Here is a 15,589-nt window from a genome sequence, read left to right on the forward strand (position 1 = left end):
AAGGAGCTCTGTTATTTGTTGTAATTGAATATTATCAAAATCATAAATATTTTGTCCCTGTGACTGTTGATTCAACACTTGCCTGAAGTACTATGTCAGAGCCTTCAGGCTAAACCCACTCATTTTATCATCAGAAAGACTTTGAACATTGTCGTTCTAGTTGTCAAGTTGTTTGCACTGATACACAATATTTTTTGCCTTGCAGGTGGTACTGTGAAGGGAAGGAGCTTGAAAACTCACCAGACATTCAAATTATCCAGGCAGGTGATCAACACTCCCTGGTTATTGTTGAAGCTTTTGAGGAGGATACGGGACGTTACTCGTGCTTTGCTTCAAACATCTATGGAACAGACTCCACTTCTGCAGAGATTTACATAGAAGGTAATGTCAGAACTCTTGTGGAAATGGGTTGTTGAAAATAGTCATACAGGATTAAGACACTATTATGTAACAGATTTTTCACAGAAAATACGTAGCAGAGTCATCACTTTTCATAATTATTAACAGTTATTATTTCTCTATAAAATAGCCTTCAGACAAGTGACTGCCCTTTACATATAATTTTATTGTGTTGCTTCCCAGAGATTTTATATACCTCACTGCAAGACTGAAGTCTAGGAATATTCAGATTCTGATGCCACCTTATATTTTTGTCTGTGGTTACTCTACAGAAATATAAGAACCTAAACTTGTGTCTAGTTCTTATTAAACTCTTTTCCCTACAGTCATTATTACTAATTGAATATAGGATAGCTTCATCCAAACCCATTATTGGGACCTTGTATTCAAAATAAATATGCCAGCAATTTGACATTTCACTTGTACAATAGATACTGTGAATAAAACAGAATATATTTGCAGATTTAGGTCTCTCTTCTTTCTCCTGGTACTTTTTAACATATCCTACTTGGCTTAAGAGAGGTCTATTTATTATGTTTCTTTTTTAACATTTTTTTGGATAAGGTTTTAGATTGCATCCATCATTCTGCTAGCAGGATCGAAAATTTAAAAAACCACACAGAATCCTTTTTTTTTTTCCTTCAGTCTTCTTTCCATTTCTCAAGGTAGAAGAATATACTATGAGTACCATCACTGACAACAGTGGAACCATTCATAAATTAAAGCACCTACCCTACTTAATACAAGTTTAATTTTGCTCTACTGTCACTCTTCTTTCACGTCTCTAATCTGACAGTGAAAGGACGAATCCTTTTTTAGTATCTGCACTGTCCCTGACATTAAGGAGAGATGTCTGTGCTTGGCAGAGATTTACTGGTTCTGGAGCATGGGGCCAAAGCCACATTTCCCTCACTCCCTGGCTGCCGGATGGAAGCCAGGCTGATGGCAGGAACTGCAGAGAAAATGCAAATTCCAAATGCAATGAAGGCTGAATCACAAGTGTAAAATGTCTCAGTAAGACAGCTGTTAGTAAACTAAGCTAATAGCTTCTCCAAACTGTGCTAAAAGGCACTAGTTTAGGAATAACAGCGATGATTAATGGCTATGATTCCAGGGCTTTTTTTTTTTTTCCCCTTTTTTGTCAGGTGTCTGAGAAAAAACAAAACAAAACAAAACAGCTCTTATTTGATTCACAACAGGAATTGCAGACTAAATCATACTAGTGGCATTTTAAAGAGAATGTGAGGAAGCCCCAGGTATACATTCACTCTTGGATGCTGTTTTCCACATTTTAATTGCACCTCATCCCAAGTCTGCCTTATGTCAACAGCCGTTCTGCATCCTACACAGCGTGCAATGTTGGTTCACTTGCACTGCAATGTGATCTTTTGTTTCAGCATAGCTTTATAAAATATATCCTTAGGATGTTGTAGAATCTAGAGGAAACTGAAATAAAGTTTTGTATCATTCAGAGATCAACTTCTCCAAAGACCCCTCTGCTAAGCGATTTTATTCTCTTTTTCATAGGAGTCTCTTCTTCTGACTCTGAAGGTGAAATCATCAAAGACGAAATGGATCAGTAAGTCTAAAATCAATTACATTTTACATATTTCTTACAGTTAAAAAAAACTCACTAGCATAAACATTTCAGTTTCCATTAATATTTTGCAACTTCCAACACATCAAGCTTTTGTTTGGGATTTGTTTCGACTGTTGGGGCTGGGTTACGTTTGTTTGTTTGTTTGCTTTACAAAGAGTATGGAACAAATACACATTTGCTTGTGTGTCTTCAACATTACCTTAAGCTGAAAACTTAATATTAAATATAAACATAAAAAAGAAATCTCTTACCTTAAATATTATACTTGTTTACTAAAAGAGATGCCATTTGACTAGACCCAACCTAAATGCTGATTTAAGCATCTGACTTGGAAAAACAGTGTAGTAAAATTTCTCACATGAAAATATGGTATGTCATTAAGTTTTTGGCAGAAGATTGTTTAGATTTAAGATGAGGAAATGAATACATATGAACTAGAGAAAACTGAACTTATTAGTATAAAAGACTACTTAATTATAAAAAGAAAGAAAAGGTGTCAGATGTAACCTAAAACCTAGGAAGTAATTTTATTTTTCCTATATGAAATCCCTTCCCTATACATTTAGAACCTGATACAATGCCTTTAAAACCTACAGTCTTTCAGAATAAAAATCTTTCTAATAAATGAAAAAGGAGTCGGACTGGCTGAGAACTAAAATCTTATTTTGGACTCCTTTGTAGGCATAAATTCAACTCCAAAAGCAACTAGTGCTTTATAAAGAGAAAATGTTATTCAGACAGACTTATGCACCCTGTTTTTTTTTTAAGGAGGGTTATACTAATTTACTCTTTACAAAAGTAATTTTGTTTTAAAATGCAGATACAGAACACTGCAGTGTCTTTGAATGAAGACCTCATACTGACAGCAAATCCTGTCTTAGGTGATTTTTATTTCAAAGTCATAAAACACTCCAGCTTGGGTTAATTTGTAGACTGGTAATTATAAGGGTTTAATATAAAACTTAAGATCAAGATCTCAAAGGTTTTGGGTTGAATTGCTGAGTTTTTTTTAGCAATTTTCTCTAGCTCAGACCTTTCCAAATGTCTCAGGCATAACATTTTTCTTACTCATCTCATTAGGTGTTCATGTAGTGTTGAGCATGATTCTGATCACTCGATGGTATCTCCAAGTTGCTTACCTCATTAAATTGTGAAGTAATGTATTGTATTCTGTATTTCTTAGGAGAAAAAAAAAAAAAAAAAAGTGCTGCTCTGCATTGTAGTGGGATGTCCTCAAATGATGGAATTATGAAAGACCAGGTTTGGGTACAATCAGCGTCTTTACTTTCACTTAGCTTCCAGCTGTTGTGACATGAATCTGAACACCTGTAATTAAAGGGAGTTAATATGAGAAAAGTTGCCAAGCACTACTACACAATTTCAAAAGATAAATCAGTGATTACAACAGCTGTATATTCATTTTGAGTAAGGCTCCCACTGGTTTGAACACTGGCTTTCCTTTGGGGACCTGTAGTACATCCCAGAGTAGCCAGTGCATACCTCAAACTATTGAAGAAAGACCGTCTCTTCATCGTCTGCATTGTTTTACTTAGCAATAAAAATACATAGGGTCAACTCTTTTACATCCATGTAGAAACAACCTAGAAGAGGTGTCAACCTATACACTACCAAAATTACATGATATGTTGGTCAGAAAGCATACCTCTCTTTTCTTATTTTTTCAGCAGTAAATTACTGAATCTATATCCAAGCAGACTGTGGTATTTTCATTACCTTATAGGCCCAAATCTTTATACAAGTTCAGGGAGTACTGTAAGAGACACTAGCACTGTCCTGTGAGAAAGTAGCATCATGCTCTCATGTTGCTCTGAGCTGGTAACAGCAGCTATGAAGCCACAATTGGGTTAATCCAGGCCATTTATTACATTTGGTGTAACTGAACTAAGTATGAGAGATCAGAGTGGCAAGATATGCAGCCTGATTCTTACAAAATGCAGCTTACCTAGGAGTACATATCAGTTTAGATAAATTGGAATTCAGTCCCAGAACTGAGGCTGAGGTTGACATGTAACTGGGACAGACATAATTAAGGGACACACAATAGCTCTAGGTTCCAATTAGAGAACTTGTTTTTGGTTAATATTTCACAGCAAACCAAAACAAGCTGACACCTCCTTGAATGCTGTTCGAACTGCAACCAAGCATCAAGAAACCTCCAAGACACCATCTGCCATGGTTCAGCCTGTGTCAACACCAGTTAATGAGGTAGGGGAGACAATACAACGCATCTCAAGGACCAAAAGCAAGCTCGTAAAAAGATGTATCTTCTACAGTTTGTGACTCAGAACCCCAAAATCTTTTAGTTGTTCCTTTGCTGTTGAACTGCTCCAGAACTCATTTCAAATAATTTTCTTTCAGTGATCTTGTTATAAGCTAAATAGTTTCACTACTATTCATAACTGTGAATTCTTTACTAATAGGAAAGAATAGTCATATTTGCTTAAAAATAAAACTGAAAAGTTAATTACAAATTTGCTTTACACTGCCTTTTCCATGTTTACAGTGTAGCATTAGGTGGTAACCAATAAACAGATACTGAAATGCACATTTACTTTTGAGTACGAAGAGAACAGAACTAATCTTTTGTGACATTTTGCCTTTTTGACAGAGGTTGCCTAAGTCAAGGCTCATAGTTATCTCAAAAAATTACCACTTTTAATCTTGTTGGCTTATAAGACACCATCTATAAAATCTGGCTGTGTTTCCTGGGATACTGAATCACCAGTTCTGCTGTTCTGGGACAGCTTCTATTCAACTAAAGTAAAAACTCTATTAATCAAGTTATATAAGGAAATTTTCCAGGAGGAGAATAATTTCATTTTAATTTCACTGAGTAGGATCAATAGGTTGATCTTCTACCTCTGTGAACTGTTTGGTTTTGGCAAAGCAGAAGAATTACAGTAGCAGTCACACACAACTTAACTTTTCCATATTAACATCCATAAATACTTGGTTAAGCAAGAACTTTTAAAAGGAGACTAGCACCAAGCAGCCTACATAAATTTGCTTTAGTAAGACATTAATGATAGACATTACAATACACGGCAGTGACGTTTTCCTTGCCATGATAAACTCTATAAGCCAATAAGGCAATAGTAGCATTTCTGTTACTCAGGCAGTAATCTACCCAGGAACACCACTAACAGTTGTCTGAAACAGAGCAATTTTTATTCATTGCATTAAATATTTTGCTTTGGACTTCATGCACCAAAATCTCTTTTGTCATTCCAAAAGTATGTTTCTCCTGTATGTGGAAAAATATCTTCTGTACACCTAGACATCATCATGTGATGTTTTGCAATCTACAGGCTCAAAGCCCTACTAACTATTTGCAAGGACTGGATGGAAGACCTATAATTGCTGCTCCTGTATTTACAAAGGTAATTTGTTCTATGACACATTTGAAAACTAAAGAGGTCAATTAATTGTACGGGGAGATAATTCAAATTTTCTATCAAAGATTAAAAAAGAATTATGCATTTCCTAAGCCATTCAAGGATCTAAGTGGCTTTAGGAAATCTTACTGAAATCAGTATTACTTCCAGAACGATAAGACATTTACTGACTGTCTATTCATTCTCTCTATTAGATGTTACAGGATATTTCAGCTTCTGAGGGGCAGCTTGTTGTCTTTGAATGTCGGGTGAAAGGAGCTCCTTCCCCAAAGGTTGAATGGTATAGAGAAGGAACACTGATAGAAGATTCTCCAGATTTTAGGATATTACAGAAAAGTATGTTTCTTGTGTGGAAATATTGTGTTGGATAAAATATAGCCAAGCAACAAAAATGCTAACATAGCCACACTTTGAATTTCTTATTATAATGGTAAGATCTATAAAAGCCATATATATGGTAATAAGTCTGGGGTCCATAGCCAAAATTGTGGATGAACTGAACAGCATACTCACAGGCAGTATTTGTCTCAGATTTCCCAAACTGATTAATTGCTTTGCCTTCTGTTTTGATCCCTTTGCCACTTCAATGTCCTTTTCTAATTCAGCCTTCTGCTGTTTGATTTTGCTTTTGCACCATTTGCGTGGAGTTCCATTGCCTGCAAATCCCTCATCTTTTAGTGAAGTGCTACTTTAATAGTGCTTACAGGCAGTTGATTGCTTATTTCTCCACAAAAGTACACATTAGCATGCTGACACATACACGTGTGTGTACATGACAAGTTGTAAACATATACTTCTACTTTAATCTTGAAATGCGGTCAAAACACCTGCAATTTTCACCTGTCACCACGATGCTAAAATTGCTCAATAGAAATTCCTTAAATACCACACTAAATGAAACCTAAATGAAACAGTTTTTTATCAGAACTTGATTTCATATCTGTAATAGTTTCAGAAATTGTCTTCAAGACACACTAAAGTAGTACTAAGTTTGCAAAAAAACACTTCTTGCAGAATTAATTTCCTATTCATACGTTCTCAGAAGTGTTCATAAGTGTTCATATGGGTCAGTGGATTTCACATACCCTTGAATACAAGGCCTGGCTGTCTCCACCACCCCTTAAACAGAAAATTGCATCAAAAGGAGTATTCCATCATACTAAAAAGACCAAGCTTCATATTTAGTGTTTACGAAAAAAATATTATTGGTAAAAGTAAGTACATTCAATTTACTAATTCTGCTCTTCTTCCCTTTAGAACCACGATCTATGGCTGAACCAGGTGAGGATCACCAAAAGGCTCAGACTTTTTTGGTTATACAAATGTGGTGATTTAACCTCAAAAAATATTAATTATTTAAACTCTATAATTTAATTAACATATTTTTTCTTTTCCCCATGTTCTATAGCTACTAGTGAGATGCATTTTAGTGTAGGCTGTTCCATAAATGCATAATTTGAATTAAGTCTATCACTTTTGAAGAAAATGTTTCCATTCTACTTTAACCCAGTTCTAACTTAGGACCTAAATGTTACCATCTTACGAGCTAAAGGTAATATAAATTAATGTGTGAGGGTCTCCTGTATAACTGACATTCAGAAGTACACCAGATGATGTAGGACTGAGCTATTTTTATCTAGTTTACCGGTTAGGGAACATTGCATCAGATGTTTAGCCATGTCAGCCATTCCTTTTGCTCCCTACCAGCGTAATATGAGAGTATCACATCAGGTGTTCCACCCCTGATATCAGCAAATCCTATATAAGTGGTTGGACTTGCTAACTTCAAGGGTCAGAGCAGAATGTAGGCTACTCTGCACGATGTGAGAAAAGGAGCCTTATAGATTTTGATTCCTTCTCCATGAGACAATCACCCTCCCCATTATGCTTTTCACTGTTAAAAATATAAAGCTGCCCCCCCTTAAGACAGAAAAGTACCAGAGTATTAATTCTTATGGAATATAAACTTCTGTAGCTCTTCTCCTTGCCCTATTGAAAGTTGTTCACCCCCAAAAGTGTCTTGAAAGAGACTCTATCTGTCTGCAATGTCTCGCAACGACACTTAGAAATGAATAAGTGGAGCTTCTCCCAGAACCCACCAATGCTGTTCCTTTACTGGCCAGTGGCATCACTGCTGAGTAATGTGAAGCAGTTTTCAGAGGGTAATCACTTGGGTGCAGTTGTCGCTGCCTCATCACCTGCTGCTCATTCAGAAGGAATCTAGATTTCCATGCACGCAGTGGTTGGCAAATCCAAGTACTATAAACTAGATACTATAATGCCTTAAACTAGCTCTATAATCCTAGTATTATAATAATCTATTATTCTCCTATAGTTGTTAGGAAATAATCTCTTTGTTGCCACTAGATTTTCCTCAGTGATGACATGAAATGTGTTTAAGTGTGGTATCATCTTGTACAGAAATACTCATAAAGTATTAACTCTGTAGGGTTTTAGGAAAGTTTCTTGCAAAGTGGTAGCACAACAGTCACTGACCAGTTAAAGAAATACTATCAGCCTAAATTTCAATACACTTTAGATGTTACTCTCCCCCACCCATTCCATCTACCTGGCTAAATGAAAGATTCAAAATCCCATTACCACAGGTATTTATTAGCTGGTACTGCTGCCCAGATCCATCAGATGTTGGTCGGCCAGAAATGTCAGAACCCCAGATTGACTTTTCAAGACAGAATTTAATTTTTGCTAGTATAATTTTGCTAGCACATGTTTGGTACCCCATCAGTCTTCTTCACAAATAACTGAAATGGCAACTCTCTATAAGCATAATTGGCACAGTCCCCTCTCTCTGCAAATCTGCACTGGTACTTTTGGAAAATTATATGTGTGTGTTTTATATTTCCTTACAGAGTGACTCCACTGGAATAGTTCACAGTTAATGATAACTAATCTTTCAATATACAAAGACATAAAAATACATATATTTTAGTGAGTTGTGAGTATAGAGTACGCTATATTTCTCCAAATTAAATTTGAAGTTCTTCAGAGAGAAAGTCTCTACTTCATTTGATTAGGAAAACTTTTTCTAATGTTTTGCAAACACTGCCGACACCTGCTCTTCACTTTTGTTGGGCATGCTGGAGCACAGAGCACCAGTTCCTGCACACAATGCTGATAACAGCTGCTGCACACAAAGGCTGCCAAAACTCATAATACTGATGACACTAAAATCAAACTGTGCAACGTGGAAAACCTTAAGGAAATGTCCCCGAGGGTAGACAAGGCTTTGTGTATTTGTACAACGCATGTTCACTTCAAGTAATAATACTGCTCTAATACTTTGCAGAGGAAATTTGTACTCTCGTTATTGCTGAAGTTTTTTCAGAAGATTCTGGCAGTTTCACCTGTACTGCAAGCAATAAATATGGCACAGTCTCTAGTATCGCTCACCTAACTGTCAAAGGTAAGAATTTTTTTTGGTCCTTTACTTGCCAGTAAATACAACCAGAGCAGGCTGTTGCATGATAAATTCCAAACTGCTCATCGAGCATACAGATTGCTCTGTCTTTTCAAAGTGTCCTGCCCCAATTAGAAATGTGAAGGAACAACGAACCTTATGGAATGAACCCCACACAGCCCTTCCAAAAACACAGCTCCTGCTGAACTCAAGATTTGGGCAATAGCCATTTTTTGAATCACTGTGGACTATCTAGTTTGCTGTTTCAATAACCCTTTGGTGCAGAGCTCAAAGGAGGAAACCTTAAAACAGATTCTTTCATATTGCCTACACAATTGGTGCGGCCAAGGCACTAAGCTGTTAGGTGAGCAGAGTACAGAAAAGCATAATGCACTGTTGACTCCAATTCAGCTCAAGTTCTGGCAGTGTTCTTCAGAACTACAAAGTCAGAGAATTCTGTGGAAAGAAAGTTTCTATGTCAAAGATGCTGGTGGAATTCACAGAGCATATGGATGAAGACCACTGCTGGATCTTTCAAACTAGAACTGCGTCTCTTTCTCCCCCGCGTTTACAATATTCCTTTGTTAAGAGAATTTCTTGTTAAACAAATGAGGTCGAACAACTCCGTCCAACAGCTCGAAGGACATCAGAGTGACTTTTTCCAACTGTAACTTTTGTGATTTCATTTCACTATAGTTTATTTACATATCACCAAGTTTTATATTTGCTATTTCAGCATCTGAAGACAGTAGTAATGCTGCTACCCTTCACACAATGAGCTCAAACAACTCAATTCCTGCTGAAAATCAACCTCCTCCACGTACTCCTTCCCATCAAACCCCCAAACCTAAACTTGAAGGGGTTCTTGTGAACCACAATGAACCCAGATCGAGCTCTAAGATAGGTCTCCGTGTGCACTTCAAGCTGCCTGAAGATGATAAAGGAGGCGAATCACCTCCAGAGGATGGACCTGGTGCTGCAAACCAAATCAGACCCAGCTATTTCCAAGAGAGGATAAACGGACAGCAAATGAAAATACCAGAGCCAACATCGCCATCCAAGGAACCCCCACCAGTACTGGCTAAACCAAAGCTGTAAGTAAAAGAGATTAAAAGTCCCAGGAGCATCACTGGTATTATTCAGTATTCATAGACCAGGACACTATTGCACTCAAACACAGAACAAAAAGATAGTATCACATGGTGCTGGTCTAATTAACCATACTCTTAGAAAACACATTCTAGAGAGCTGGAGATTATTTCTGTACATCCCTCTCGGGAAAGGGGTTTCCAAATCCAAAAGGAAAATGTTCTCCCTTTGAAATTTTATTTAATTTCACAATGTTTTCTGCTGAGGGGGAAAAAAAAAAAAAAAGGTGAACAACACTGCTTTTATGCAGGCAAAATAAAAGCAGGTTCTTCAAATATATCTCATTCAATTATTCAATTTTGAGTATGCAATTTTGCCAGAACCAGACATATTCAGTCTTATACACAGTTTGGGCTAGCAACTAGCTAGCAAGTGTAGTCCCAAAGGGCATGCCTTGTGGCTTCTGTGTCTCACAAATGTAATCTCCTCCTAAAACAGAGAAAATAATTGGAAATGTTTGATAGTGTGAAACCACTTGAACTAAAAAGCACCTGCGTGATGAGTGCACTGTGAGCTCCAGGGGAAATTTTAAGAAGTAGTGTAGTTTTCTTAGAGGACAATTTATGGAATTCACACATTCACACTGCAGTTTATGATGAAATCTCTTTTCAGCGTTTTTGAAACCTCCCAAATCTAATTTAACAAAAAGTGTGCAGAGTCCTTAATTTCATTTCTTAAATAGGCAGAAGCTTTAACTAAAGGCTCAGGAAGGACTTTATAAAGTATTCTTAAGCAGGGATGTAATTTCATAGCATAAACATTACAAGAGACAAGACAGAACTTACATACTCTAATTACTTTCAGAGCCATAGCGTATTGAAGGAGGCAGCAGAAGCAGTATTTAAGTTACCCAATGCTTGCATAAAGCAAAACTTCTCTCAAAACCACACCACAAAAAAAAAAATCCATCGAAGGAGTGCATTATTATGCAGATGTATATATGAAGGACACAAAATCAAGACTGCAAAACTTCTAACTCTCTAACATTCTACTTTTTGAAAACCTGAAATTGTTATCTTTATCTACCTTTAATGTGATCTTTGTTTAGTACATTATAGAAAGAATAATATTTTTAAATAAAAAGGATTTCTGTTGACTTCATGTATTTTGTTTGCCAGTACCAGTTGTGGTTGGTCTCTACTTCTACATTCTTCACTTTTTAACAACAGCTATTTAATACTTGACAGCATATTACATTATCATGTTCCACATCCTCCATGTCCTTTTTGGTTTTGGAAGGAGAAAAGTTAGCCTGGTTTCCATATACGTAATAACTTCAAAACAAAAACAACACTTGACATGGCAAAATAATTTTCCTTTACTATAAAGTAAAAAAGCCATGAAGACATATACAGTAGGTAGCATCGAGGAAACAACAAATGCATGGAATGCAAGGCCTCTCTGAATGATGCACTTCTGCCTGTCACTGAATGTCAACACCACCTAAACTACATTGGTAGTACCAGTTTTGGTGGACTATTACAAGGCTTTATTAGCCAAAATGCTGGTTTCAGAACCCACTTTGACAGGGTAAATAACTGTAGTCTGGCTTACAAATGCCCATTTAATATCCAGTAAACCAAATCCCGCTCCTAGTTACACAAGCAGAGAGGTATCAAGGTGACATAGAGCAGAATTTGACAATGCTATCCCTTAAATATCTTCAAGTAAGATTTAAATTTCATGTGTTAAAATGTAAGAATAATCTTCAGTCAAATAACTTTCAGACAAAAAGCTTCTGTGCCTCTGGCAAAGAAGCAGAAAGGAAGGAAATTTTAGTAGCAAGCTAGTATTATGCCCTTCTCACAGAGAATATGTCATGTAGCAGTTTCCCCTACCTCTTACTGTATCACAGGACATAGAATTTTTCTCTCACAATTCTCATAAAGAAATGTAGTCAGACAGCTCATGACCAGTTTTGTTCCTCTTTGTTTTATATGCAGTGATCAGAGCCAGCTAAAACAGCTCCACAACCAGGTCTTGCTTGAACAACAGCAGGTCCATCAGACATCTACAAGAGAGCTGTTATTCAGCACAGCTGTACTGAATTCCACTACTTCACTCAACCAACAGTCCACCTCAACTGTGTACAAACAGAGCAAAGCCTCTGCTTCACAAGCATTCAGCTATTCCCGACCTAAGCAGTTCCTGCCATCACAAACCTCACCGCCTACCAGCTCCTCTTCCAGCTCCTCGGTTGCAACATTCAGCAACATCCCTCAAGGAACTCAAAGAACAAATAACAAGGAAAATTTCACAGGAAATCCTCTACCTGCCCAATCAAGGTCTTCAGGAGGTTTTACAAGCAAAAGTGAACAGTCTCTACCAAGCCCTAAAGAATCCATGGTGACTCCACCAACGCTTTCTACATCCAGTGTAAACCAGTTCCAGCCGCAGAGTGTGACTCCTGTTCCTATCTCCCCAACTGGTTGGATTCAGAATCCAGCAGCTTTCCTCAGTGCCGTTCTCCCTTCGCTTCCTACTGCACCAGCAACCAACGCCATGGGGCTGCCCAAAAGTACACCAGCCACGTAAGTACCGTCAACCATGCATGTAGAAGCAGGGGTAAGAAATACTCCTAAAGGAAACTAAAATGTATTTCTGTCCAAGGGTTCTGCGGGGAGTTTACTGAAATGCAAGTCACTCATAAAATAGAAAAGCGAGTTATTAATACATTCTGGTCATTTTATCTAACCTTTACATGCAGTTAAGAAAGGAAGGGATAGTAGCTCCTATAATAAGATACATAAAGGCTAAGAGAAAATCAAGAAATTGAAGTTTATAAGCAGATACATACAAGAATTTGGGGGCTCAGAGATTCATAACACCGTACTAGTGGGAGAAAAGAGATTTCATGAGCTTGCAGAATAAGTCACTCTAAGACCATTTGCCTATATGATCTATAAAAACATTCTTACCTCCTGTGAGCAACAAATCAAGTTTTAAAAGGTACCTCATAATGTCAATTATTTCTGAGTCCAGGTATATCCGAGAAATAACTTATGTAAATGTGTTTTTCTGGTTGCAATACTTCCTATATTTAAAGTCCCCCAGAAAGTCTCAGGAGAAATAATATTGTAACTGACAGCCAGCACGATTTCTGTAACAAAATGCCTACCACCATGTAAGCAAATAAGGATGATGATATACTGGTAAGGTTGTGATCTTAAGGGTTCCTTCTTTACTAGCAGACTTGAAATTAATATCCCTCTTGTGAACTCCATGAACCCTATGTTAGTATGGCTAGTACCAGTAGGTTGATACAACTTTTTACCCACAGAACTCCAAATTCTGCACAAAATAAGGAATATTTCCCTGTTTTACCAACAGTAAAAGGTAGTGATAGCTATCAGTAAGTCATAAACTCCTAACTCTTTTGCTGATACTACATTAACCAATCTGTAATTATAACAACAACAAAAAAAGTGTCCTAACATTCACCAGTCTGTGTGGCAGGAAATCCTGCATTCAAACCATTCTTGCACTCCTACTCCCAGAATGAATTCCCACGTAACTAGAACTTACAGTGCTGAGATTCAAACCTAGACCACTACATGGGAAAGAGTCAAAGTGAAGGCACAAAAGATCAGGAAGAAACCTGAGCAATATCTGTGCTAACCTGTGAATATCAAAGTTTCAGCTTCCTTTTTTGGCACTATCAATTATAATAATTCTGGTTACAAAAGCAGTGATAGATCACCATGTGTGCAGTACAAAAGGAAGGTATCATGCACAGCAATCATTAGTTATGCCTTTTATTTACGTAGAGCCTCTGTCATTAAGAAGCCAACTCCTGGTAAACGACTATAATGTGGCGCACTCTCTAGTGATGTGCAGCTGCTGTACTTCAGTACTGCACCCTCAGGATCCTGACTGGTTTAGTTAAGAATTTAACTATTTCCAAACCTTACTAAAATAAAACAGACTACATCTATAAAATAAAAATAAAAAGAACTGTTGATGTTTGGTGTCATAAAAGGGTGAGAGAAATAAAATAATTTGAAAGAGTAAATGATCAATGAAGATGTGAGATAAAGATCAATGAGAAATTGTATTAACTTTTAAATTATTGCCTGATGCAGTAAAATGTAGAAATTGTATACCTGTGGTAACACCTATACATATTTCCTTAGCGTTCATTGTGACATCGTTATTCCAGGATAAATATAAATGGAACTTCGATGCTTTTTGTAGTATTATAATCCTTATTCTCTTTAACATCTCCTTAATTCCTTCTGGCATGGGAATGAGATAGTACCAAAAAAAGCAAATCCCATAATGAGTTTTGGCATCTACATAAATAAATAAAAGGTTCCGCCAGAAAACTGAAGTGTAACATCGTACCACACAGGTGACAAAAAAAAAATCTATACTGGTTGCTGCATGTTAGTATCAGAATTTTCTTTTTAATAGCCCATCACAGGGATTAACAAAGAAAAATCTGAAGCCTCTGCCGTTAGTAACAGATGATGTTATTCGGGAAAATAAAGCTGCACTTGTAAAGGACCTGGAAAGACGACTGCATTTCAGAGACGATGTTAATCAACAAAGTAGTCAGCAGGTAAGAAAATCAGGTGTTATTAAAATAAATTTCACTCATTAACAAGGTATGTATTATGACTTGTGGAACAAAAGGTGTTTGTGCGGTTGTGCTGTTTCACTACTTTGCAGAGTAAAGTTTTGTGGTAAGTACTGGCTTGGAATAGCAAACTGGAGCATGAAATAGGAAGTGTGAGGGGATGCAGTGGTAGGGCATTTATTTTGTGACTGAGCAGCATTTTCAATTTCTGACCATCTACATTAGAGACCAGTCAGAATGTAAAACTTCTCTTTTCATGGAAGCTTCTCTACATTGGATTTCATTTTCTCATTTTACATGTTGCTCAACTTACTGCACACATACATGTTCATACACTGTATATTTCTAACACAAATTAAGGAGTATAGTAATCAAACTGATTAAGAAACGGTTCTTGTTTTTACTTTGTTTGAACTAAAATGTGGCTTTCCATTTTCAGCATTAAATCCATCTTTCCAAATCTCCAACTTTTATGAATTGACAGGGACTTCTTAGGAATTTAACAAAGTTTTTGGTAGCTGTTACTGGCACACACCAAACTTTAGGCCTAGCATTATTAGTGTTTAGCAAAATAACAAGCCGTTTACAAAGTTCAAGAAGCTACATTTCAGTTCATTCTTAACTGGAATCAATCAATTCACCGGACGCGGGCAGTGTCTACAAAACTAAAGCGCTAAAAAATTCAATACTATTTTGAGGCTGAAATAACTGTAAAGGAGGTTCAAGCATCCTCAAGTAACAGCAGGACACACTAAGCACTGCTGGATGGCTTTCTGTTTGTAGGCAATTATGCTGCTCTCGCCTTGGCCCTCCTTAGCTGTCCTGCCAGCTCAGGCTTAACACAGCAAATAACGGTTTACCCTGATCTGTCGTCAACAACAGAAATTTTCACAAGGTCTGTTAGCCCTTCTGACGGAGAACATGCAAAGATAAGCAAAAAGCCATGGAGACTCTTGAGTAAATTACCCTCTGTGGACAACTGCAGTGTAATCCCTGTTTATTTCATTTTGCTGTTGACCTTCCTTTCT

The 15,589-nt window shown here is 37.0% G+C and overlaps 1 protein-coding gene and 1 long non-coding RNA gene across 3 annotated transcripts in view; one reads left to right on the forward strand and one right to left on the reverse strand.

The window, feature by feature from the left end:
* Positions 1–3,283, reverse strand: part of LOC135579787 (uncharacterized) — a 35,662-nt gene extending 32,379 nt beyond the window's left edge. Inside the window, exons 1-2 of the long non-coding RNA XR_010473563.1 lie at positions 3,139–3,283; positions 241–360 (exon numbers count right to left, since the gene is read on the reverse strand). This is a non-coding gene — a long non-coding RNA (uncharacterized LOC135579787). The remainder of the gene's footprint in view (positions 1–240; positions 361–3,138) is intronic.
* The window catches only part of MYPN (myopalladin), a 69,613-nt gene that overhangs the window by 36,453 nt on the left and 17,571 nt on the right, over positions 1–15,589 (forward strand). For both annotated transcript variants that reach the window (XM_065067901.1, XM_065067900.1), the window contains exons 3-12: positions 206–381; positions 1,927–1,978; positions 4,111–4,225; positions 5,329–5,400; positions 5,610–5,751; positions 6,673–6,696; positions 8,723–8,839; positions 9,570–9,927; positions 11,926–12,513; positions 14,396–14,543. In XM_065067901.1, the coding sequence (XP_064923973.1) occupies positions 206–381; positions 1,927–1,978; positions 4,111–4,225; positions 5,329–5,400; positions 5,610–5,751; positions 6,673–6,696; positions 8,723–8,839; positions 9,570–9,927; positions 11,926–12,513; positions 14,396–14,543 (1,792 nt within the window). The remainder of the gene's footprint in view (positions 1–205; positions 382–1,926; positions 1,979–4,110; positions 4,226–5,328; positions 5,401–5,609; positions 5,752–6,672; positions 6,697–8,722; positions 8,840–9,569; positions 9,928–11,925; positions 12,514–14,395; positions 14,544–15,589) is intronic.

This window comes from Columba livia, chromosome 6 (genome assembly GCF_036013475.1).
Source record: "Columba livia isolate bColLiv1 breed racing homer chromosome 6, bColLiv1.pat.W.v2, whole genome shotgun sequence".
NCBI lineage: Eukaryota > Metazoa > Chordata > Aves > Columbiformes > Columbidae > Columba > Columba livia.